This window comes from Benincasa hispida, chromosome 4, assembly GCF_027475165.1.
Source record: "Benincasa hispida cultivar pf3 chromosome 4, pf3_genome.v1.1, whole genome shotgun sequence".
NCBI classification, from domain to species: Eukaryota; Viridiplantae; Streptophyta; class Magnoliopsida; order Cucurbitales; family Cucurbitaceae; genus Benincasa; species Benincasa hispida.
This window is the reverse complement of record NC_143481.1, coordinates 37,235,588-37,260,895: the sequence shown is the minus strand read 5'-3', so window position 1 is coordinate 37,260,895 and position 25,308 is coordinate 37,235,588. Positions and strand designations below refer to the sequence as shown.

Below are 25,308 nucleotides of genomic sequence, written 5' to 3'. Positions count from 1 at the left end.
AATTTGAAAATCAACTTCAATAACCACCTTCGACTCATATGTTCGTGCGACCAACTTAGGGCTCCGACAACCACCTCCGACTATAAATTAGCTCATCGTTGGCCATTTTTTATATCTTATTATTTGTGAAAATGTAAATAAATCATTAACGAAAACCCTGTTTTTTGTACACGTTCAACTGATACGTTCCATGACTGTTAAACTATGGTTGTGAGGTTGTTGATTCTATAAATAATAGTATTTTGTGCAATATTTATATGTAGAAATTGTAAAATATATTTTTATTTAATTGAATTCACATACCATATGAGTGTTTAAGAATTTGGAAAGATACATGTGTAGTTAAATGGTAGAACAAAAAGTTAAGAAAAAAAAAACAAAAACAAAACAAAGATAAGAGATAAAAGATGATGCGAGAGATTAAAATTTTTTTAAAAAAAATCATGAGAGAGGGAAAATATAGAGCAATAATAGGAAGAAGAAGAAAAAGAATAAGATGACAAAGATGAAATTCATGGAGAAAAATAGAAATAAAATTTTTTTATTGTTTTTTAGTCCCCATTTTATTTAATCCTATTATGCAAGAAATATGTAGTTAGTTGATTGTTGTTCATTAAAAAAATAATAAATAAGAGAAAGAAAGAAAAGAATTTTAAAAATAAAATAACATAATTGCAATTCATATTTAATTTAAAAAATGGTACAATTATTGAATTAAAAAATTTCAAAACAAAAATAGTAATCATGAAAGTAGATTAGGAAGAGTTCAAAAAACTGTACCAGATATCTTTGACATATGAACTCAATTCTGCACCCGAAACATACACATATTAACTTAGACAAAATAACTCTGCATCTCAAACACAAACATAAGAACTTCACATATATATAAATTTTACAGACGTATGAACTCCAGATATCATACTCCAAACAATCCCTTAATATTATAATTTTTAAAAAAAAAATGAAAAAAAGGGTATCCTTGTGACTGATAATGTATAAAAAAAATCATAGACGTGTGTAACATTAAAAAAAAAAAAAAAAAAAAAAAAAAAAAAAAAAAAAACAGACGTGTAACATAAAAAAAGGGTATCCTTGGAGTTTTTTTTTTTTTTTTTTTTTTTTTTCCTTGTTGGCAAAAATAAGATGAAATAATTTGATGTCTGTTAATTTATAAAAATTCATAGACATGTACAACATAATTTAGAATATCACACATAAATTGGCATGACATCTGATGAATAAAATTTTATTAGGTAAATGATTTTAATTAACGTTAATCTTTTATATACTTAAGAATAGTATCGTTTTCTAATTCATACACATTAATTTCTACATTAAATTTTGTCTTTTATTTTTACAAGAATAAAATTTGAAATAAATTTTCAAATTAAAAAATAATAATGAAAATTTTGAAAGTGTAGAAGCATAATTAAAACATACTCCAAAATTTTAGAGTATTTTGTATTATTTAGACTAAAATAAAATTCTATCCATGGTAATATCTTTCTTAATTTCATGCATGTTGTGTTTTAATTTTTGGAAAAGAGATGTACAAAAAAAAATTGGCACTGTATCATAGTGATATTGATGATGGAACTAAATAGGAGTTCAAGTATAAAACTTGTTTTTTTACATCAAAATGGTTTCAAAATTTTAGGCAAATTAAATAATGATGAACTTGCTTAATTTTAATTAAAAAAAAACGCCATCAAACGATCTCTTCAAAAAATATATATTTGAAATTTAACAAAATGTCAACCAGAACCCAGAATCTTGGTTTTAGTTTAAATTAAACTGAACTTTTTAAAACTTAGGTTGAATAAGTTTAAGCCCATAACTTGGATTAGGTCTATAATTTGATTTTTAATTTTCAAAAGTGTGTTTAAGGTTCATAAACTTAATATCTATGTATCTATAATGTGAATTTATTGTTCTTCATCTCACATTGTGATGTGTCTTATTTATTATGTTAATAAGTATTTAATATATATTCTAACGTGTATGTATATTTGATCAAGAGGCCAAAAGTTGAATTCCTCACTCCTTATATTGTTGAGGTTAAGAAATCGACAATTAAATAAAACAAAAAAACATAAAGAATAAAAAAATCAACACATAGATTTTATGTGATTCATTAACACAGTGTGTATTAACTATGGTACATCTACACGGACAGAGATAGAGAGCAGTTTTTATTAAAGAGAAATATCATATTTCCGAAGTCTCTCCTCATTATCAGATCTCCTTGCCTCTAACCTGCTTTCAGAAAGTGAGCTAATAAAGTTCTTGAATGTGCTTTCCTTTCTCTCAAAGAGGTAGCCTGAGATTGGGAGAACAGTGTAGCCTAGATCTCTTGCATACTTTAACTCCTCGCTATAGTAGACTCTAACAAATTCCCTATTGGAAAGATGAGTGTTTCATTCTTGTCTCGATAAGGAAGAAAGAGTCTCTTCAGAGTTTTCGGACATCAATGTTAGAAGGTTTATATGTAGTTCACTCTTAGCTAAACTGGTAAATAACACATAAACATGTACAAATTAGAACCAAACTGGTAAAAAACTCGTCGTCCCTAAATCCAAACGCACTGACTAGGTAACAAAATTCTCGTACTTGATCATTTAAACTACGAGATAACATACATTCATGTCATTTAAATAATTGCAACACGATAAGTACCTAAATATCCAAGTGTTGGACATGTATCGAACACATATCCTACCTAAATCAAATTAAAGTGTTCCAAGACCAAAACAGATGAGAACATAATAGGAACGATTTGTAAGATATTAAAGAAAAGGCAAAACAAATTATTTTTTTTTTAAAAAAATGAGGTGGAGATGCTAACGCAATGTTGAAGTAAGTGAGAGTCCAAGTTGAGAGTCCAATTCCAGAGGAAGAAAAAGGAAAGGAAAGGAAAGCACAAAGCTTTATTATTCTTCACTTTCTCTATTCCCATGGCTTAGAGATCTTTCTTTTTCCCCTTTTCTTTCACTCTCTCATTTTGCTTGTGATTACGATCTCGAATCTTTCCCTTCTTCCCCATCTTTCTTTCTTTCTTTCTTTCTTTCTTTCTTTTTCTTTCTTTCTTTCTTTTCATGCTTGTCCTCAACACTCTTCCCCCTCTTTCTCTCATTTCTTAACCCTTTGTTCATGATCATAACGCATCCCCATTTTCCCCTTTTCCTCTCTATTATAAAATTTTAATCGATCGATCTACACTTTTTCCCATTAAAAGAAAAATATTCATTGTTCATATTTTGGTCCTCGTTTTCTTTGACCCATTATTTTACCACTTTGCCATCCCTATTTTTCTTTCCTTCATTTAGATGCAACATATATTGCATCTCATGATCCTCTCTCCTTTACATACAGAAGAAAAATTAAAAAATTGGATACTAGTCGGACTGAGAAAAAGGGTGCATTGCTGAAGTTTTTCGTTTGGAAAAACAATTCAATTCCAAGAGAAGAAGAAAAAACTCAAAATTTGAAGAAAATGTGTAGTGCAATTGCCCATTGAACAACATTTTAACTTGAATGGTTTGAGTAACAAAATGATATAACACACGAATTTAATTGAATCTAACTAAGACTATTACAATAATAAGCCCTTTGAAATGGCGCGATTTTTCTCAACGTGAGTTGTTTCATACACTGGAAGTTCTTGGCTGTACCGTCGTTGGCCAATCATCTCCAGATGTTCTAATTCAAAAAGATCAGAACTTGAACAGCTAGCATTGTCGTCATCGCCGTCATTGTCGTCGTTGTCATTGATGTTGCAGTTTAAGTTCTTTATAAGAAGCTCTCTGGCTGCAGCTTCTACTTTTCTGCTCGTCTCTGTGAATTGCGATTTTAGTTCCTTTTCTTCTGATTTTCCGACCTGTGACCGGCCGATTTTCCAGGCGGTGGGAATTGATACCGGCATTAAACTTGATCCATCTTCTTCGTAAAGGCATTTATGGCCGCAGGGTCTGCAATCTTCGTCGAAGATTACGCTAACTGGGCAAAAACGAACCGATCTTTTTGCCCCATTTCCCCTTGAAGAAGGAGAGCTTTTGCTTAGACACGATCTCGCAAATGAAGAAGCCGATGAACAGGTGGATTCTTCCCCTGTTTTCATTTTCCTTTCTGTCGCCGTCGTGTTCTTCGACCTTCTGGTATTTCCGGCGGTGAAGAGGGAATTAATTAATCCGGCGAGTCGAACCCCAGGAGAAATTGGTTGCTTCACTTTCTTCAATCCACTTGATTTTGTCTTTGGAAATTCGTCGAACACGTGGCGGTCATTTTTTCCCTGAAACAGAGACTTTTTTCTCTCTGTTTCCGCCGGCCGGACGCAGGCGCCGGTGCGAATTGCCTTGAGAGTCGTCGAGGCAAAACAGGACGATGGGGTTAAGGATCTGGTTCCGAATACGGATTCGGTGTCGGAAGAAGAGAAGCCGCCAGAGCTAGAATCTGAAGAACTCGAAGTAGAGGTGAAAAACAGAGCATCGCGATCGTGGTCGAAATCATGAGTCATTTTTCTGTAGCGTTCTTGTTTTCTATTAACGTTAGCCTTTTCGCCGACTTTCTTTTCCATCCATTTCTCTATCATGCAAGCTCGCCGGAGATTCGCCATTTCTTGGTCTTCAAAAGCTCTGCTTTTAATCTGTTTCTTCACCGTCGATGTTTCTCTGTAAAACTTCGTCTCTCCGGTGGGTTTTTTCTCTCCATCGTCTATGGATCGGTAAATTTCGTCGAGGAGAGTGGAGGAAAAAGATGGGTTTTTGTGTTCGTAGTAATCCCACTTCTTCATCTTTAAATTACTGCAAATTGCAATCTCTGGTATTTTTGAGACAGAGCTTCTTTAGAGAGAGAGAGAGAGAGAGAGAGAGAGAGAGAGAGGAAATGGCACGAGTTGAAGATGAAGGGGCGGGCAGAGGGGTTTTATAGAGGGTGATTGGGCGCGTGGAATGTACGCGCCATTGCCAGCTTGTCATTGTTGACGTGGCAATTGAATTCACTTTTCCATGTTCCCAAAATGTCCCTCCTTAATTCGAATTTGGAGCCGTTGATTCTGTTGGAAGGGAGGATAGGGTAAGTATTTGCTGCGGAAATATGTACAGTTGCATTCGTACGAACAACGGTAATCGTGGAACAAGTTTCATGCATATCATAAATTTTTACGTGTACGATGATTATGGATGTGAATAAAAGAATGTTTTTTTTTTTTTTTAATATAAGGGGAGTAGTTGGATGTCACCTCAAAGATAATACGACAAATTTTATGTCAATTGTACTATATATATATATATATATATACATTTGCACACCAACACATAACTTAATTGTTATTGGTTTTGCACGACCTTCTTACTTAGAGGTTAGAAGTTGAATACCACATCCAGAGATAGAGGTAAAATATTGACTTTTAGAATACTTGAATTCACTAGTTTAATTAGTTGTTAGAATATGAGTTTGATCAAAATATCAATTATTTAAATCTCCATTTACGCGTATCATTGAATCCCAGAAGAGAAAAAAAAAGTATTTCTCTCAAATATTTAAATCTCTACTTATACAATATGGCAAATTAATATATTTATGTATGCAAAGACTTGACTCAATAATGTAAATATTTTCTATTTTTTAAGGAAAAAACCCCTCTATTTCCATTTATATTTAATATATAAGACTCTATCACAATTGACACCAACCTTGTTCAATAAATTAAAACATCAATTTAAAGATTAAGAGTTCAAATTCTCACTCTTTACCTTGAACTCTTGAGAACACTTATATTTGTTTATGTTGTAATTTGATTTTTTTGGATATTTGAAGGGTTTAAAGTCCTGCCACGTAATCTATAATTATTTATTAGATTTTAATATGTGATCAGCGTTAAATTAATCAAGTCAGATTCTTTCATTCGTCTTCTCTATGGGTTTAAGATTTAGGATTATGGTTACAAACTCACTCCTCAAGACGTCTGATCTCTATGAATATGCCATTTTTGGTTATTGTGTTTAACATAAAACCCATTACCCTAGTTTTCTGATTTGTAGCCTACGTGGCACTATGTTTAATTAATGGCATTGTATGATTTTTTTTTTTCATAAAAAAAACTATTAAATTAAGATAGGTTTGGATTGACTGTGTTTTTCAAAAAATTCATTTTTATTTAAACACTTTTGATAAAAATTGATTAAAATACACTTGAAAAATTATTTTGAATCGTTGCCAAATATTTCAATTTCTCTCAAAATGATTTATTTTTTAACTTAAATACTTGAAAATATATTCCAAACACACCCTTAATGATAGTAATTCTATATTACCAACGTCGTTGGGTTACCACTTTTTTTTAGTACAATAGAATAGCATATTCAAACTTCTCATTTTACAAAAATATTATACGTCAATTATCATTTAAACTATTTTCACTTTGACCTCATCTTAATAACCTCTATTAAATAGTAAAATTTTAAATTTTGAATGGAATGTTTTTAAACTTTGGAGATTATATAATAACAAATTTCAAAATGATTGAATTATAATTTAACTAAAGGAAAGAATGTTAAATTTTTATACCAAATACTCCTAAATTTTTAGGTAAGTTTTAATAATGTCACTAGATTTTTGAAAATTTTTACCCTTTTAACTTTCAAATTTGGTTGAAAATAAATACTTTTTTTTTCGTTAAAATAGAGAATACTAAAATCAATATTACGATTTATTTAATGCGACATACAATCAACTTTTTTTTCTTGAATAAAACATATAATCAACTTTTATATATCAATTGTTACGTCAATTTACATAGATAATACCACATATATCTTCAACATTTTACATATTACTACATTCACATCACTTTTAATCTTATTTTAACTTTAAAAATTTGGAATAAATTTCAAATTTCAATGATAAATTAAACATAAAAATTCTGAAAAGTCTTAATTAAAAGTATACATAATTGAACCATATACCAAAGTTTAACGAAAAAAGTTACAATTATACTAATCAATGTCTAACTTCTTGTTGTGTTACATCGATATATATAGTTTTCAATTTCAGCTTCATATTTAAATATACATTTTCTTACCACAACTTAAACAATGGTTGGTTTATACTTACACCTCAAGTATCCCTATGATTAGACTAAAATATTCCTATAGAAACTCCAATTGTTTAACATATTTTAAAGTCATTAAGATATAAGTACTAATCGAGTTGCAAAACTTTATATGTGTGGTTTATAAAAATTTGGATCATTCACAAATAATAAAATATTATTTATATATCTCTTTATAGTACTACTTTACATATAAGGATAGTCAATTGAGTTAGAAGCATTCCCAAAATTAACATAGGAAACTAGATGGTTCAAAACTAATATAATATATAAATGGTTCCCTTATATAACAAAATTGTGTATTTAACAAATAATTTAGATATACTTTATAGTTATAATAATTTGTTAGGTACATAAGCAACTGTTAATGTCTTCCACTGCCACATTTCCATGGAAAATAACTACTTGAAGACTTATATATAATTTATATATTAATAAGACAAGTGCAAAGTGAAGTACAATTCTTAATGATTCATAAAAAAAAGTAGATCAATAGAAGCCATTGCACTTGAAAACATTTGGTTGTATTTATAATATTACTTTTTAGGGTTTTATTTTGTAGGATAGGCTTTATTTAAATCAGTATATTTTTTAAATATTAAAATTTTGTTTGAATAAAAGGCTAAAAGGATAGGCTGTTGGGTGGACAAGGAAGATTGAAGTGATAGATAAAAAGGAAGGAATGGTGAGTGAAATGTTGGGAGGATTTTAACCTAGGGTAAAAGAAACGCCTTTTCTAAATCCTTAAATTTTCTATTTTTATATAATTTATATAATTTATAATATTTTGAAACTTTGATTTTTAAGGGACCATATGCTATTCATTTCATTTTTTATTTTTTTTTAAAAAAAATTAAGTTTATTTCATCCACATTTTTCACAATAATTTGTATCTTTCTTAAATACAATGGTTGAATTCTTAGCCAAAACCCAAAAACAATAGTGACCGAGTTTTTGATATTGCATTTAATAGTTTTTTTTACTTATTCTTCCTTTTTTAGTTCACAAACTTATTAGAAACATTTTCTTTCTAAAAAAAACTTTTATTGTATTCAACTCGACTCAATTTCATATCCAATAGATTCATTAAAAACATTTAACATGTTAAGAATCTATTGGACTTTAAAAATTAAAAGCTAAGGGTGTGTTTGGTTCGCAATCCTATTTTATGTTTTCAGATTCATTGAGCTATACGAATATATGTTTGGCAAACAACATAAATTCTGTTTCTAAAAACTATTTTTAGATTCTATAACAAGCTAATTCTGAAAACAACATTTTTATGTTTTATTTGTATCCAAAATTTGAATTTTAAATTTTAAACGCACAATTATATTGAATAAAGATAAAAACATATTTAGAAATATAGTATGTCATGTTATAAAACAAATTCAATTTTTAAAAATTAAAATATTGTGCAATATATTATAAATTAAATTATGTTAAATTCCAAGTTTGGTCTCCTATTGTTTGAATAAAGTTAAAAGTTAGTAACAACAAATTTAGAATTTAGTTCATATGGTTTGTTAAATCCTCTTAAATAGTCCCTAACCATAGGAAGAAGCTTTTATCAAACTATAGGAGATAAATTTTAATTTAAACCATAAGACCTAGAGGGACCAAAATTTCAATTTTTCTTATAAATTATATAAATTAACAAAACAATAATTATACATTTTTTTAACATAAAATATGATTATAATTAAATTAATAATAATTTATTGTCAACTAATATTTAGTAGGTAACTACAACTAGTTTACAATTGTTTAACTTAGAATCATATTTCTAAATTCTGCTACTAAATACATATCCAAAAATATGAAATACAAGTCTATTTTTACTTGTTTTCAAATTTCTGATTTCAAATTCTCTATCCAACAAAATAGGTCCTAAGAGGCTTATTTGACACACAATTGCAAATTTTAGGAACATATTATACTTTTAAAATTTCATAAATCCATTTAAATTGTTAGTACACGTGATCTCTACTACAAACATTATCAAGTACATAATAACATAAGGTATTTATTGAACAAAAATAAGCTAATTTTAGCCCGATGGGATAGAAATTAATTAGGCAATTAGAAGGACAAATCAATACAAATTTCCATACAAATATTAATTGAAAAAAGTGTAAAAAATATAACCTTTTACAATTTTTTTTCTTCTTCTTTCAAGTTCAATAAATGTGCATTGAAGAGTCGAACATGATGGATCGTCATTTTCTACCAAGAAAAATATGAATAAACACACACAACACATACTAAAATGGATGATAAATATAAAATCAAATAATAAAAATAAAAAACCCACAAATTAAGTATAGAAAAAGAGACATTTAAAGAGAGATATGATGTGCCTCCAATATACTTATCAAGATCACATGGTTTCCAATTGCGGTTGATTGATGAGAGAACATTGGGTATGATGGGTGCATCCTTAATAGGCCCTTTTTTGCGCCCTATCATGGAGGTAAAGAAGAGGCCAACTCTTTCTATTTCTTTTTTTTTTTTTTTTTTGTTTATTTATGGCACAAACCCTAGGTGGCTTCCACTAAAGCTATATATATGTTTAAATTAAACTATAATCTTCTTCATTTCTTGTGTACTTTCAAAGTTTCAAAAACCTTCTATGGTATGAAGTTATTCATGATTTTTGAAGAGTCTAAGCCAACATGTAGGACCAACACCAACCTTAATTCCCATTCTTGTAAAAAGGGTTTTGGGGTTTTTATATGCATTAGCCATGTGTACCTAAACTATAATTCCTCTTTCCTTTCTTTCTTTGAACTTCCTTTTATGTTTTGTGTTTGGGAATTCTTAATGGTATCCCTTTTGAGATTTTGGTGCTTGTTTTTTTTCATTGGTTGTTGAGAGAGATATTTGATTCCATATTATGTTGGAAAAAGTGAGATTAGTGGTAGTTGTTTGAGCAAGTATTTGTTCTATATGTCAATTGAGTATAACTGATCAACCGACTTACTGATGTGTTAACGATCTGGAGATACGTTGTTTGAATCTCCTAAAATTATGTATGGAAAAGTTATATATATGTGCTAGATGATTGGAAAAAAAAAATACTAATGAGTAGAAGATGAATTGGTGGTGTAGAATTAGAAATTATTGAGGAAATGGAGAATATACGTTGTTATTTATCCCACAAAAGAAATGATGGGATGTGATTAAAAAAAAAAAAAAGATCTTCTAACACACTTATTTCAAGTAAGAGAGAATATGGGTCTATAAATGGAAACAACGTCTCGATTTAGTATAAAAACCTTATATATATATATATATAGAATTTTCATATAATTCAATTTAGAAAAAGGGATTAAGTTCAAACATTTAAATCGTATATAATAAGTTTAATATTATTTTTATTTCTATACTTTAAATTTTGGTTTATTTTGATTCACATAGTTTGAAAATGTTCATCTTAGCTCTTATATTTTTTTAAAAAATGACTATTAAGGATTTAAATATCGATGTTGATATCAATATCAAGATTTCAATTTATGGATATATCGATGGACGATATATCCATAAAATATATTGATACTGACAAATATTTCAGTCGAAACCATATAAAAATGATACAGATTAATAATTAATTTATTTTTACAATGAAATTAAGTTATGGGTATTATTATTTGTATTTCTATTCATATTAGACTAAATAGATGATATTTTTTAATGTTGTATGAATATTTATAAAATATATTGTAATATCAAAAAAACTTCCATGCCGATGTTGAATCCTTAAATTCATGGATATATCAATGGATATTATAATTCTTAGTGACCATTAATTTATGGTTTCTTTGTTTTCATTTTTATCTCATTTTTTCAATTGAAAATTTAACATAGAACTTCCTTCACTTAATTTCTTAAAATGTAACCAGTAAATTTGTATAGTTTTTTTTATTGCATATAACATATATGTTAAAATGTTATAATTAGCAATCAAAGTAACGGACTAAAATAAATTAAAGATGAAAAATACATGAACAAAAACTGAAAAATATATAATGAAAGAGTGTATTTGGTTTACTTTTAAAATGTTTAATTTTACAAAAATACTTCCTTCGGATGTTTATTTTTAAAAATAAATCATTTCAAAAAGAAATTAAAGTGTTTAATAACCCATCAAAATAATTTTTGAAATATTTTTATAATATATTTTAAATAATTTTTATCAAAAGAGTCCAAATACTTTCTTTTTTTTTTTTATTCAAACCAAATGGGTCGAAACTGTTCTATATTTAAGAAGAATTATAGGGAATAAAACCAGGTAAACTACATATAACACACAGATTATTATGGTTACGTACAATATGATAAAATAAGATGGTCTTTAAATAAAAAATTAATAATAAATAAAATATTTAAAAGTAGTTATGGTGCATTTGTTGACCACTCAACTAAGGCGAAAATTAAATTTTGTTGGAGGCCCCTCGAAATCAACGGCGGATCTGGCATCATACGGTCATGGGGTGGGCCCAACATACTTTAGTTATGGTCCGAGCGGAAGCAGCGGGATTCGGACCCCAGGTTGCTTAATTTGACACGTGAAGCATTCACTTCTTTGTTGGCTTTGACTGATTACCAACATACCTCGACACGTGCGCTCATGAGATCTCACACGGGTACATCTCTGCACTCTTCCTGTTCCTACGTGCTGGAGCTTCCGCGGATTCAGTAGGGGATACTGCATTTAATTGTTCTTCAAACATGGATAAGCGTCCAAAATTGGTGGGAAAAAAAGTAAAATAATAATAGTATAATAAAAAAATATTTTTGATCCCTTAACTTTCATCCAATAAAAATTTAATCTCTAAATTTTAATGGGTAAGGATCTAGTTTTTATACTTTTAAGAAAAAATATCTTTTTAATCCCAAGTTTTCAAGAATATATGCATTTGGTTTTCAATTTGGCCATTTTAGTTCATCAGTTTTACAAAATAAGTTTAAAAGGTCATTATTCTCATTTTCTAAACTAATTAGATATTTTTTATATTCTTTTAGTTGAAGATTGAATGTTGGCTGGGAATTTCAAAATGTCTTTTGGACTTCCCTTTTCTCTTTTCTTGTATTGTATTTTCAATGAATGATATTAAATGCTACAACACTATTCCTTTATACAAGTTTTGCCTTAATTGTTATACTAGTAATGATACAAAAGAATAAGAATATTATAAGTGGCACTACATGATTGGTGAGTGGTAAACAAATTCTTAACTACCTTGGTGAGTCATCTCCTTCTTCCTCCACCTTAGCTTTGCCTTTTCCATTTCTAATTTCTTCTCTAACATCCCCTCTCAAACTAGAGGGTACTTCAAGTACTCCTAGTTTGGCTCGTAACGTATAGAAATGTGTGTTGTTGAGTGGCTTTGTGAGACAATCAGCAAGTTGGTCGATCGATGGTACATAGCGAATATTGATGTGTCCTTTAAGAACATGGTCTCTGATGAAGTGAAGATCAATTTTGATATGTTTGGTTCGAGAATGAAACACCGGGTTTGAAGCTAAGGCTCCTGCTTCTAGGTTGTCGCACCATATAGTTGGTCTAGTGTTAGATTGTAATCTCATCTCACCTAGTAGTTGTTGAAGCCAGAGGACTTCTGAGGTGACATGAGCAAGTGCTCTATATTCTGATTCGGTGCTCGACCTTGCTACCACTCCTTACTTCCTCGAGGACAAGGAGACGATGTTATTTCCCATAAAAGTACAGTAGGCTGCCACTGATTTTCTGTCATCAAGGTTAGAGGCCCAGTCAGCATCCGAATAGGCAGATATATGTAGGTTCGGGCTCGGTTGAAAGTATATTCCATAGTGTTTGGTGCCACTGATATACCGAAGTACCCCTTTTGCCACTTGCCAATGGACATCAATTGGGGTTTGAAGAAACCGACTGAGCTGATTGACAGTATACGTGATGTCTGGCCTTGTGCGTTAAGTACTAAAGGGCTCCTATAGTACTTTGATATATAAACGGTTCAAACAGAGGTTGTCTAGCAGCTTTATACATTTTGCTTCCTTAGACTATTAGCGAGAGCATTATTTTCACATCAGACAAATTAAGCTTGTGTAGTAAATCATTAACATACTTCGACTGATTTATCAGAAGGCCAGAGTCAAGATAATGTACTTGAATTCCCAGAAAATATCGAAGTTGGCCGAGGTCTTTAAGTGCAAAATGTATGTCCAGTGTTTGTATGAGATGTTCAGTAAGTTTAGTATTGTTACCTGTGACTATGACATCATCCACATAAACAAGAAGATATATTACCGAGCCTTCCTTGCAGTAGATGAACAGAGAGGTGTCAGATCTTGACTCATAGAAACCCCACTGTTTGAGAACTAGGCTGAGGACAGTATTCCAGACTCATGGTGCTTGTTTCAGACCATATATTGCTTTGTCCAGCTTGCAAACATGCTTTGGATATTGAGTGCTGACATATCTTGGTGGTTGGCTCATATACACTTCCTCAGTTAGTCTTCCATTTAAGAATGCATTATTTAAATCAAGTTGCCTCAGCATCCAACCGTGTGTTACAGCAGCACTGATGATACCCAGATTGTTGAGGACTTCACCACGGGACTGAATGTTTCAAAGAAATCGACTCCATGATGTTGATGAAAGCCCTTGGCTACCAATCGGGCCTTATACCTTTGTATTGTGCCATCCATGTTCCGCTTGAGGCGAAATATCCATTTGTTCCCAACAACATTCTAAGATGGAAATGGAGGAACTAGTGTTCATGTCTTATTTCTCATCAGTGTCATGTATTCTTCATCCATCGCCTTTTTCCAAGTGCTGTATTGATTTTGGTGGGCTCTGTTTGAGACCAATCAGTTGCTTTGCTTGTTATCCAGGCCTTTGGTTTAAAGATGCCAGCTTTTGTTCGGGTGATCATGGGATGAGTCAGAGTAGGTGGGGGGCGGGTGGTGATGGTAAGCTGTGATGAGCTTGCAAAGGCTGAGGTAGTGTTAGGATGTAATATGTGAGGCAGGGTTGGGCTGATATGGTCTTCAGAGAATGTTTGAGGCAGGGTCTCTTATGGTTGTTGGTGTGATGCATACTGTTGTAAGGATGTCTGTTTTGTGGAGTGTAAGTTGTGGTCTGGTTGATAGGTTGGTTGTGCTTGAGGGAGAGACGGTGACTGAGGTACGGTATTGAGGATTGGTTGAAGGCTCGGGACTATTGATTCATTGAGGTGTGTAGGTATGGGTGGGGTTGTTGCCTGGACGATCGTCTTGGACGATAGACTATCCAAGATCGATGGACTCACTGCGATCGTCTTGTCTTTGGTCTACACGATGAGGACTAGGCGATCGCTTTGTCTTTTGTCTGTGCGATCATTTTATATGATGAGTTCTGAATGATCGTGTTGTCTTTCGGCTGAGCGATTGTTCTAAATGATGGAGACTGAACGATCGTATTGTCTGTTGTCTGAGCGATCGTTCTAAATGATTGGTGCTGAGTAATCATATCGTTTGGCATCTGGGCGATCGTTCTACATGATGGGAACTAAATGATCGTATCGTCTGGCATCTGAGCGATCCTTCTACACGATGGGAACTGAATGATCATATTGTCTGTCATCTGTGCGATCGTTCTCTGTGATCGTGTTGTCTCAGCGATCGTGGTGTCTCTTGTAAGGTCTGTCGTCTGGGCAATCGGACTAAACTATGGTTGTTTAGCGATCGTTGGCCCGGTCGTCTAGACGATCCTAGAGCACGATCGATTTGCAAACGAAAATTCCCTCTCATCAAACTTAACATGTCTGCTTGTATAGATCATGCCTGATGGACTAAGGCATCTGTACCCTTTGTGATGCGAGCTGGGACCAATATACACATATTTCTCCGAGTGTAATTGAAAATTTTGACTATGATAAGGTCGTAGGTATGGGTAGCAGGCACATCCGAAGGTCTTGAGGTTAAGAAAATCAAGGTTAGAACCAAATAAAATGGCAGTGATTATTTACCTTGCAAAGGTAGGCATGCCATTAATGAGATAGGCAGTAGTGGAGAATGCCTCCCACCAAAAGCTTAAGGGCATGGATGCCTATGCAAGCAGCGTGAGCCCTGTTTCTATGATATGTCGATGTTTGCGCTTGGCCCTGCCATTTTGTGCTGAGGTATAAGGACAGGACTTTCGAACTGAAATTCCTTTGGATTGACAGAGATGGTGTATTTTGTCTAATTTTTTTCCATTATCTGACTGTAATTTCTTTATTCCAGTGTTGAATTGAGTTTGTATTAGTTGTATGAAGTGTTTGAATGCTGAAAGTGTTTCACTTTTTTGTTTCAGAGGATATAGCCACACATATCTGCTGTGATCATCTAAGAATGATATATAATATCTGTATCCATTAGTAGATTCAATAGGAGCAAGCCCCCAGACATCAGTATGTATTAATTTAAGTGTGTTAGAAGCACAAGACTGAGAATTAGGAAATGGTAAGGCGGATAACTTTCCTAATTGACATGATTGACAAAACTCATTTCCTTCATTTGATTTAACAGGCAGTTTACATTATCTAATCACATAATCTAAGGTTTTTACTGATGGATGTCCTAGTCTTCTATCCGAAAAAGCTCTTGATTCAACTAAATTGATTCTACCTCCTGATAGAATTAAGGCAATTGACTTATTATTTTTGTACTGAGTAGATCCTCGGCCCCCTGTAGTCTCATGTATCACTCCAGCCCCTTGAAGTCTATATAGCCCTCGGTCAATCTCCCCTTTCAGCAACGTTCTGCCCGTATCCTTGTCCTGAATGACATAACAGTCAGTGTGAAATTCAACAATCATAGCATTATCATGGGCTAACTTTGATATACTAATGAGATTCTTGGCTATGTTAGGCACACACAAGAAATCATTCAAGATAAATTCATTTCTTCCATCAGACAAGCAAGACTGACCAGTGTGAGATATGTGTAGTTGTTCACCATTACCTATAGTTACTAGTTCATTACCTCCATATTCGGTTGGATTATTAATGTTGTTGTAGTCTGGAGTAACATGGTTGGTAGCCCCACTGTCAATGTACCAATTAGGATATGTTACTGTTTCTGGTGTGGCCATGAAGGGGTTGGAGGGCTGAGCTGACGTGAACAGGGCAATAGTATTGTTGTTGGGATCGACTGACCCTTGGTTTCTTCTGCCTTGTCTAGTGCTCTGTGAATATTTTTTGTCAAAACGATGATAACATACCAGGGCTGAGTGACCGTATTTCCTACATACTTGACATGTTGGTCTGTTTGAGTTATTGTTGCGGCCTCTTCCTCGACCACGACCACCTCTTTGTCCATTAAATGGATTGTGATTATTGTTACTGCCTTTGGAGCTGTTCCCCTGCTGTCGACTTCCATTGTATGAAGGATTGAAGTGTGGCTTACCACCATTCGGATTCCTGTTGAATGCTACATTGACAAAGGGTTGTTGTACAAAAGAACTATGTATTTTAATAGAGTTTTGATGCACCAGTCGTTTTTCATAAGATAATAACTCAGATTGCATATCTAACCATGATATACCTTGTTTACCTTGGATGCCTTACTACCACCGGGTTGTATTCTTCATCTAAACTGAGAAGGACTTGTGAGATGGGGGCTCTTGTCGACATAGGGCTGCTGGCTTGTGCAAGATTGTCGGAGTGCAGCTTCATCAATTTGAGGTACTCAATCATCTTTTGGCCTCATTTTCTTGTCTGTTGGAATAATTGTCTTAAGTAATCTTCTTCAGCTCTTGATTGAACTTTGAAAAGCTCCTGAATAGCCTACCACAGTTCCTTGGCACATCTGGTGTCATCGAGTTGTAAAGCCATCCCAGCAAGAGTTGGTAGACTGCAAGCCAAGCTTCATATTATGGGTTGAGTGATCGTTCCTTTGATGAACTCACTCTGTCATCGCTGACCACTTGAGAACTTGAAGTTGCTTCAGAGGTGGTTGGAATAAACATTGGTGGGCAGGGTATCTGACTGGAGAGGTGACCTTCAAGCTTGTAGCTCCGAAGGATCGGCAACGCAAGGGTCTTCCACAACATGAAGTTCTCTCGTTCAAGTTTTGTGGTGGTGAGTTGATTCAGGAGTTGATTGAGAGGTGGTGTGGTGAACTTGACTGGTTCGGTGGAGGAGTTGTTTCCGGTGAAGGCAGCGTCGACCATTTTTGTCTCTGATACCAAGTTGAAGATTAAATGTTGACTGGGAATTTCAAAATGTCCTTTGGACTTCCCTTTTCTCTTTTCTTGTATTGTATTTTCAATGAATAATATTAAATGCTACAGCACTATTCCTTTATACAAGTTTTACCCTAATTATTATAGTAGTAATGATACAAAAGAATAAGAATATTACAAGTGGCACTACATGATTGGTGAGTGGTAAACAAATTCTTAACTACCTTGGTGAGTCATCTCCTTCTTCCTCCACCTTAACTTTGCCTTTTCCATTTCTAATTTCTTCTCTAACACTTTTAAATTTTGATATGATATTTTTAAATAAAAAATATATTATCTCTCTCCTCTATCTTCCCATCTACTCTTCGCTCTTCTCTCTCCTCCTCTCCCGTTCTTCCATCATCCTTTCTATTTCCAACTTCCATCTCTTCTCTCCCTTCTACAATAGACACATTCTCTTTAACCACTCGTTTTCTTTTATTTTTCAAAACTTTTAAACTTTCATGAGATAGGCCATGTTATCAAGTAGAGAGAGATTAAATTTCTAACAATTTTTAAGTTTCATGAGAATGTTTGTGCCCATATTAATTATTTCAACAAGCCACTAATCATTTCAACTATCATATTTGCACTTTATAATTTAAAAATGAGCAGAACTTAATACAAATAGAGTTTATGAAATTATACAAACTCTTTGAAATGTTCATATGCAAACTTGCGATTTTTTTTTTCTGTCCATGTCAATGGTACTGAATAAAAAACAAGTTCTCGCCAAGTTGGTATTGTCGAATTCAATTGTGATGGTTCGCAAGATCTCTAAAATTCCTTCCTTTTGGATTGACTTCTTGACATAAACGCTCTGCTATTGAAGAAAATGGATCAACAAAAAGGGAATAATGGTGAGTGAATGGGAAGAGAGAGGAGAGAGAAAATACATTTTTTACTTAAAAATATCATATCAAAATTTAAAAGAATATAAAAATATCCAATTAATTTAGAAAATGAGAATAAGGACCTTTTAAACCTATTTTGAAAAAGTGAGAGACTAAAATGACCAAATTGAAACCTTAGGGGTCAAATGCACGTATTCTTGAAAATTTAGGGACTTAAAAATATTTTCCCCTACTTTTAAATATGCAAAAATTTAATTCTTAAACTGAATAATAAGTAACGATTTAGGTCCTATACTTTAAGATATTTAACAATTTAATTTGAAAATAGAATTTATTTATAAACTATAAAGACTAATATAATAAAAATTGATACTTAATTTTCACAAAAATTTTTACGATAATACTAAATTGTTACAAATTGTAAAGTACATTGACTAAATCATTAATGTTTAAGAATTAGGACAAAAATGCTCTAATGATATTTATTTTATATATATATATTCTAATTTTCAATGTTGTATTTTATTTTTTGTTTTTCCATTTTTATTTGAATAAGAAGGTTGTTTTGGTAGAAGTTAACGATTTGACTTTTTTATTGAAAATATATACCTTAGTAATATAACTATATTCACATTGGACTTTATTTCATTGCATTATTGAGGATTATTTTGTAAATTTATTTCGAGTGTAGATTTAAATATTGGGATATATATATATATATATAAAAGATAACATCATTATAATCTACTTGAGTTAATAACATTGATGTATTGAACACAAAATTTAAAATTTAAGATTCCATGAGTAATAATTTTAAATGTATAGATTATATAGACAGCACTAGAAAATTTTAAAGAGTGATTAAAAACTCATAGATATAAGAAAACTTATTAGAGAATATTGAAAAATGATATTCAAATTTATTGATAATAATAACCTGATCATTAGCTATATCAACAAACACAAACTGAAAATAAATAAACATGTTACAGGTAATTTTGGATTTAAAACATAAATCCAAAATGGAAAATGAAAAATATGGACAAAATCGAAGGGAACGAGCCTAATAACGACTAGTATTCGAGCCCATAAACATAATCTATGCACAATTGACTCATGAAAAGGAAGAAAAGAGGGTCAAAGGCTCAAAAGCTCATCCCAGCCAAGACTAAAGGTGCATACTAAGGTTGATGTGAGCTTTTCAACTACGAACTATGGGACATGTATCTTTCAACCCCTAGTTCAAGAAGTTCTTGGTTTAATTAGCTTGATTCAAGCTCTTTAGATTTTTTTTTTTTTGGTTGAATAATACGTTCTTTAGATTTTATCCAATAATAAAAACAGAAAAAATTCATGTCAACCATCATATAAATATGGTATTTTGACTTACTGAAATGCTACTCTTTTCTCATTCTCAAAACCTTAAAACCTGTTACACCATTATTTCTTGATATATAGTTTAAGCATTTGAGCCTACGTAACAAGCACTAAATATTAAAAAATTAAATATTAAAGAATAATATTATTTCTCGACTCTCCTTTTTTTAATCAACGCAATTCTCTTGCCCAATTTACACATCCACAAAAATTAAAGAATAAACAAACAGAATGGAAACATAAGATTGAAAAACAATTGATTTTAACCATAGCACCTTTAAAAAGCTTTTGAAGATCGATGGGAGAGTGAAAAATTCTAAAAACATATTAAAATATTTAATTTTAAGATATCTCTAAATATTTTATTATATTTAAAAATATTTTTAACGATTTTATCTATTAAAATAATCATTCATAAAATTGTATTTAATGAGATTTCTTTTAAAAGTGCTTGGAGAACAAAAACATATCCTTAGTCCACCAATTTCATTTGAAAAAAACAATGTAAAACAACAATAATTTTGAAACTTATATTTTAATTTATTTTTATAGCAATGAAATGTAAAAAGGACACAAAGGGAAAGATAAAGGTAAAAACTATTTTTTAACACGATGATCAAATGTGTACACAGAAATGACTATGAAATTCAATTAATTTTTTTTTTTTTTTTTTAAAAATGGTTAAAGAAATAAGCTAGAAAAGAAGAATAAAACAAAAGCATAAATATCATTAAAAATAGACGTGTGTAATGAATAATGTAAACTAATGCAATAAATATCATACTCTTTTGCTGATTTCGAGAGTGTTATTAGCCAACATATACCTTCCAAATCAGATCCCACCCGTTGAAAAGTATAAAAAAGACAAAAAGGAAAAAAAAAAAATTTGTGAAAACGACGTCGTTTTCATGGTCCAGCTTGTCTCTTACACTATTTCAAAATATATATATGTATAAAGTGATTGAAAACAAATAATTGAATGTGACAAAATTTAAGGTACATGAAATTAAAAAAAAAAAAAAACAAAAATGTCTCCTGGTGAGTGTGAGTGAAGGGCTCTTGCAGTTTCCACTGCTTAATGAGACAATTTTTAACAAAACAAAATGGTTGCCTCATCTCATCTCATCTCTATGCATAAAACCTGCCAAAATAATAACGACAATATTTCTTTTGCTGTTCTAATGGTTGATGAGTGTGCTTTTGAACCTTAGATTATGACATTTGGATTATGTCTTTTTAGGTATATTATGGTTTGTTTAATTTTAAAATTCTAACTATTTAATTTGTATTAAATAAATTTTAAAATGTGTTTAATAGATTCGTGAAGTTTTAATTTTGTATTTAATAGGTTCATGAACTTTAGAAAATGTCAAATCTATAAACCGTGTATAATTTGTCTTTTGAGTTTTTTTTAATATGTTTTTTTTTACATTTTCTAAAATTTACGAACCTATCACACACACAGAGGTTGAATGTTTATGTTATGTTTTATTTTTGTTAAGTCTTTGGTATTTAAAAGTATTAGAACTACTTTCATTTACGAATTTCTTTCTTTTGTTATCTATTTCTAAAGATATTTTCAAAATTCAAGTTTAATTTTGAAAGAAAAGAAAGGTTTTAAACCATTTATTTTTGTTTTTTAATTTTGGCTAAGAATTTAGTAGTTTCTACGAAAAATGTAAATCATGATAAATAAATTTGTAAGGAAACAAGCAATTAAAAATAAACGAAATTGTTATCAATTTTGGTGTACTCATTGCAACATTGTTATCAAGGTAAAAGAAGGTAAAAGTTTTTAGTTAAAAATACCATTTTGGTCCTTATACTTTGAGCTTTATTCAATTTTAGTTTTATACTTTCAGTTGTCCAATTTTAATCCCTAGACTTTCAATAGATCTTAAGTTTAGTCTCAAGGCTAGTTTTTTTTTTTTTGGTAATAATTAACTTTGAAAGAACTAAATTTAAGATTTATTGAATTTACATTAACTAAAATTGGACAATGAAAAGTATAGAAATGAAAATTGAATAAAATTCAAAGTATAGGAACCAAAATGGTAGTTTAACTAAGTTTTTTTTTTTTTTTTTTCTTTTAGTATAATAGAAATTATAGAAAATTCGAACCACAAATCTTTTTGGCAAAACATGTATTATATATTAGTTGAGTTATCCTAACTTTAGCTTATCAAGGAAAGAGTTAATGCAACTTAATGAGTAATTTTTTGAGAAATTGTGCATGATGGCTAAAATGGAAAATCCAATTGAAAAAATGGCCAATTTTTGAATGGTTTGATTTATGGCAAAAAAAAAAAAAAAAAAAAAAAAACTTTATATGGTGGGCCCATCCCTCTATCTACTTTTTCAATTTCGCCATTTTTTGTGTGGTTAATTCTTAAGAGATGTTACTTGTTTTCGGTAGTGTAAGTGAGAATGGAAGGTACTTTACTTCACGGAACACTTCATTGCACAATCTATGAAGTTGACATGTAACATATTAGTGATAGATCCAGTATATTTAGCATGGTACGTCTCTCCTTGTGGATTGAATTTTTCTTTTTATATTTGGTGGCATTATCGAGTTGTAGTGAATATTTACCAAAAAAGTTATTGATAAAAAGATCTAAAGTCTCAAAATTTTAAATTTTTTCAAAGGTGTTTATCCTTGGCCTCCTATTTTTCTAAGTACGTGTATTTTTCCATGACATGACAAAGATTTTAGCAATTAAGTTCAAGGTATTTGTGTGGTTTCTTTTTTTAGTATATCGTATTTGCATGACTCAAATAGATAATTCAAGGTATTTGCATGGCTTAAAAATTACAATATTATTTTTTTAGTATAAAGTACTTATATTTTATGTTGGTGGGGAATTAAAGCTTGTTGCTTTTTGTCCTTATACGCATGTATTTTTTTTTTTTTTTTTTGAGGTTGTTCCACATCTTCCATGTATTTTTTTTCCTGAAAAACATTATAAACATTATTTTTTAGTTTGTTAAACCATGTTTTCCTAGATCTTTTGTTGGTTTGTTTAGATTTTATTAGACATTATTTTTAGTTTATTAGACTCATTTCTAAATTACACCCTAATTATAGGCATATGACTATCGGGTAAATCCCTTCATTTGTAGATTGTAAAAAGTATTAGATTTAGTCATTTAGCCATTTTTTAAAATTAAAATAGTTTTAATTATTCTTTAAAAAATAACATTCTATTTTTACTATTTATTCGGTCGATTTCTTTTTTACTAAAACACTTTCACTTTTGCTCTAAGAAGGAAAAAAAAAAAAACTCAACAAAAAAATAAAATCCAAACATTCCTATCAGACCCTTAATTCATTTTTGTTTATTTGTTTTATATTTGGGAGAAAAACAAGTCCCTATTTCTGAAAAAGTTATTTGGCGTATAGTGATGAAAAGGATAAAGAGAGGAAGAAAAATGTGCATGTTATCGTTACTATTGGATATCCATATTTTAGACCGACACTAAATTAAATAATTCATAAATTATATCTATACCTTATTCCCATGCAAACCCAACAAAAATGATTGATGTAATTGTTTTTTTTTTTAGCTCTACCTCCAATATATACTCTCTTTTTGCTTCTTAAATCTCTTTTTGTAGGTATTTATTCTTCGGATATACATATATATATATTTTATACATATAATTAAATCTTAATTTTGTTAATATATTTTGATGGCATTTTGAGGCATATAATAATATAAGACAGAAGATTCTCGAACTACTTTGAAAGAAAATTGTGTGCTTTCAGATCTCACTTTCCTACTTCTATATATTTGGAAAAATTGCACCAACCACTTATGAACTATGAAATTTGTTACAATTACATCCTTAAACTTTTAATTTGATTAATTAACCTGTTACTTATTAAGTGTTGCAATAAGATGCTTGTGTAAGTTGATGTTTAATTAAAAAAAAGGGTAATCCTGTCCATTCACATATTTGTATGAGAAAATAAAAATATATGAGGTTTATGAAAAGACACATCGGAGAACTCGGACTAGTGGAGTCGTGAACCGTTGAAGGGCGGCGGCAGCAACAACACTTAACACCATCAGATGCCGATGGGGTTGGCCGGCATACTTCTGAAGAGAGTGAGAGTTGAACAGGTGGAGAAGAAGATGAAAGGAAGGAAAAGGGAGTGATATTCCATTTTCATTTTTTGAAACGGAAAAAAAAAAGTATAAAATGCCCAAAATTATGAAGCATTTGACTAATTATAAAGTTTTTTTTTTTAATCACATCAATTATCCATCTAACAACTTTTCCGTTCCATTTTTCTAAATCCCAGTTCCTAATGCAGCCATCAAATTTATTTGATCAAAATTACGGAGGTCGTGTAACTATAGAAATTGTGGGAGAAAATTAGTACTACTTGATTTTAGTATAAATAAGTTCATTCTAAACTTGGCTTGAGCCTCCTAATCTAGTGATTTTCCATTTGGGTTTATGTTGGATGAAAATTTAACTTTCAAAACTAGAGGAAACTAATTTTTTTGGTTGAAGAATCCCACATTGAAAAATTTGGTGTCCAACTTTGTGTTTTGGGTTTGGGCCTCAAGGGATACCCATGTTTTGAAGGGAGTGAGGAGATAGACCAATGTGGGTTCGATGGATGTCCCACACGTGCCACCGCCGCCGTTTATTATTATTATTATTATTATTTAACCGGAAAAAAGGGAGGAAACGGTCCGTTTCGTCCGCCCATCCCGTTTCATACCGTCCGCGCACGTTCTGTGGTGGAACGCCCTTCTCACTGCGAGGCCTTCAACAGTTCATAACACAAAATTCATTTCTTCATTTCCCACTTCATTTTCCTCTTCTCCTCCATCTTAGCTTTTCGAACAGTGAATTTAGAAAGGGTGTATGTTTCGGTCGGTAATGGTGCATTTTTTATCGGTTTTCACTTGAATGTTTTATCCTGAGGACAACGGGACAATTTTCAGACCTGCTTGCACACTTGGGCAGAGCCGCAAAACGTCTTAAAGAGAGCGAACTCCACGACTTAACCTTAACGAGTTTCTGTTTTGCAGGTTTTGCTCTTCGTTTGACCTTCGTGCCTTGACGGTTTACTGTTCGTCGTTCTGAGGGTCCTGCCGTTTCCAACAATTTTAAGACGTTGCCACATCATCAATGGCCCTCAGTAGCAACAATGACGTTATGATATCTGACCTCAACCATCCATTTCTGTTCGAAGGAGCGAACTTCAAACGGTGGAAGCAAAAGATGATGTTTTTCCTCACCGTCAAGAAAGTTGTCGAAGCTTGTACCAGCGCTAAGCCGATCTTCCCTTTAGAAGAATCAACTGAACAACAGATAAAAGAAGCTGCTGACTGGGAGGAGAAAGACTTTCTATGTAAGAATTTCATTCTAATTGGTTTGACTGATGATCTGTATGACTACTACAGTACAATGAAGACAGCGAAGGAGGTTTGGGATGCCCTGCAAAAGAAGTATGACACTGAGGAGGCCAGGTCAAAGAAATATGCGATTAACCGTTATCTCAAGTTCCAGATGACAAATGACAAATTCGTAGAGGCCGAATCTCATGAACTCCAGAAGATAGCCCACAAGATAATTACTGAAGGTATGCCTCTAGACGAACAATTCCAAATTGCTGTTATTATTGATAAACTACCCCCATTGTAGAAGGACTTTAAGAACACTTTGAGGCATAAGACCAAGGAGTTATCTTAGATAGTCTTATAACCCGGCTAAGG

The 25,308-nt window shown here is 31.5% G+C and overlaps 1 protein-coding gene across 1 annotated transcript; it reads right to left on the bottom strand.

Annotated features, from left to right (window-relative positions):
- Positions 1–3,486: 3,486 nt before the first annotated feature.
- Positions 3,487–4,890, bottom strand: LOC120075916 (protein BIG GRAIN 1-like A). The gene has a single exon (XM_039029665.2). The coding sequence runs from the start codon at positions 4,790–4,792 to the stop codon at positions 3,596–3,598; it is 1,197 nt and encodes a 398-aa protein (XP_038885593.1). The 5' UTR covers positions 4,793–4,890; the 3' UTR covers positions 3,487–3,595.
- Between the last annotated feature and the right edge of the window lie 20,418 nt (positions 4,891–25,308).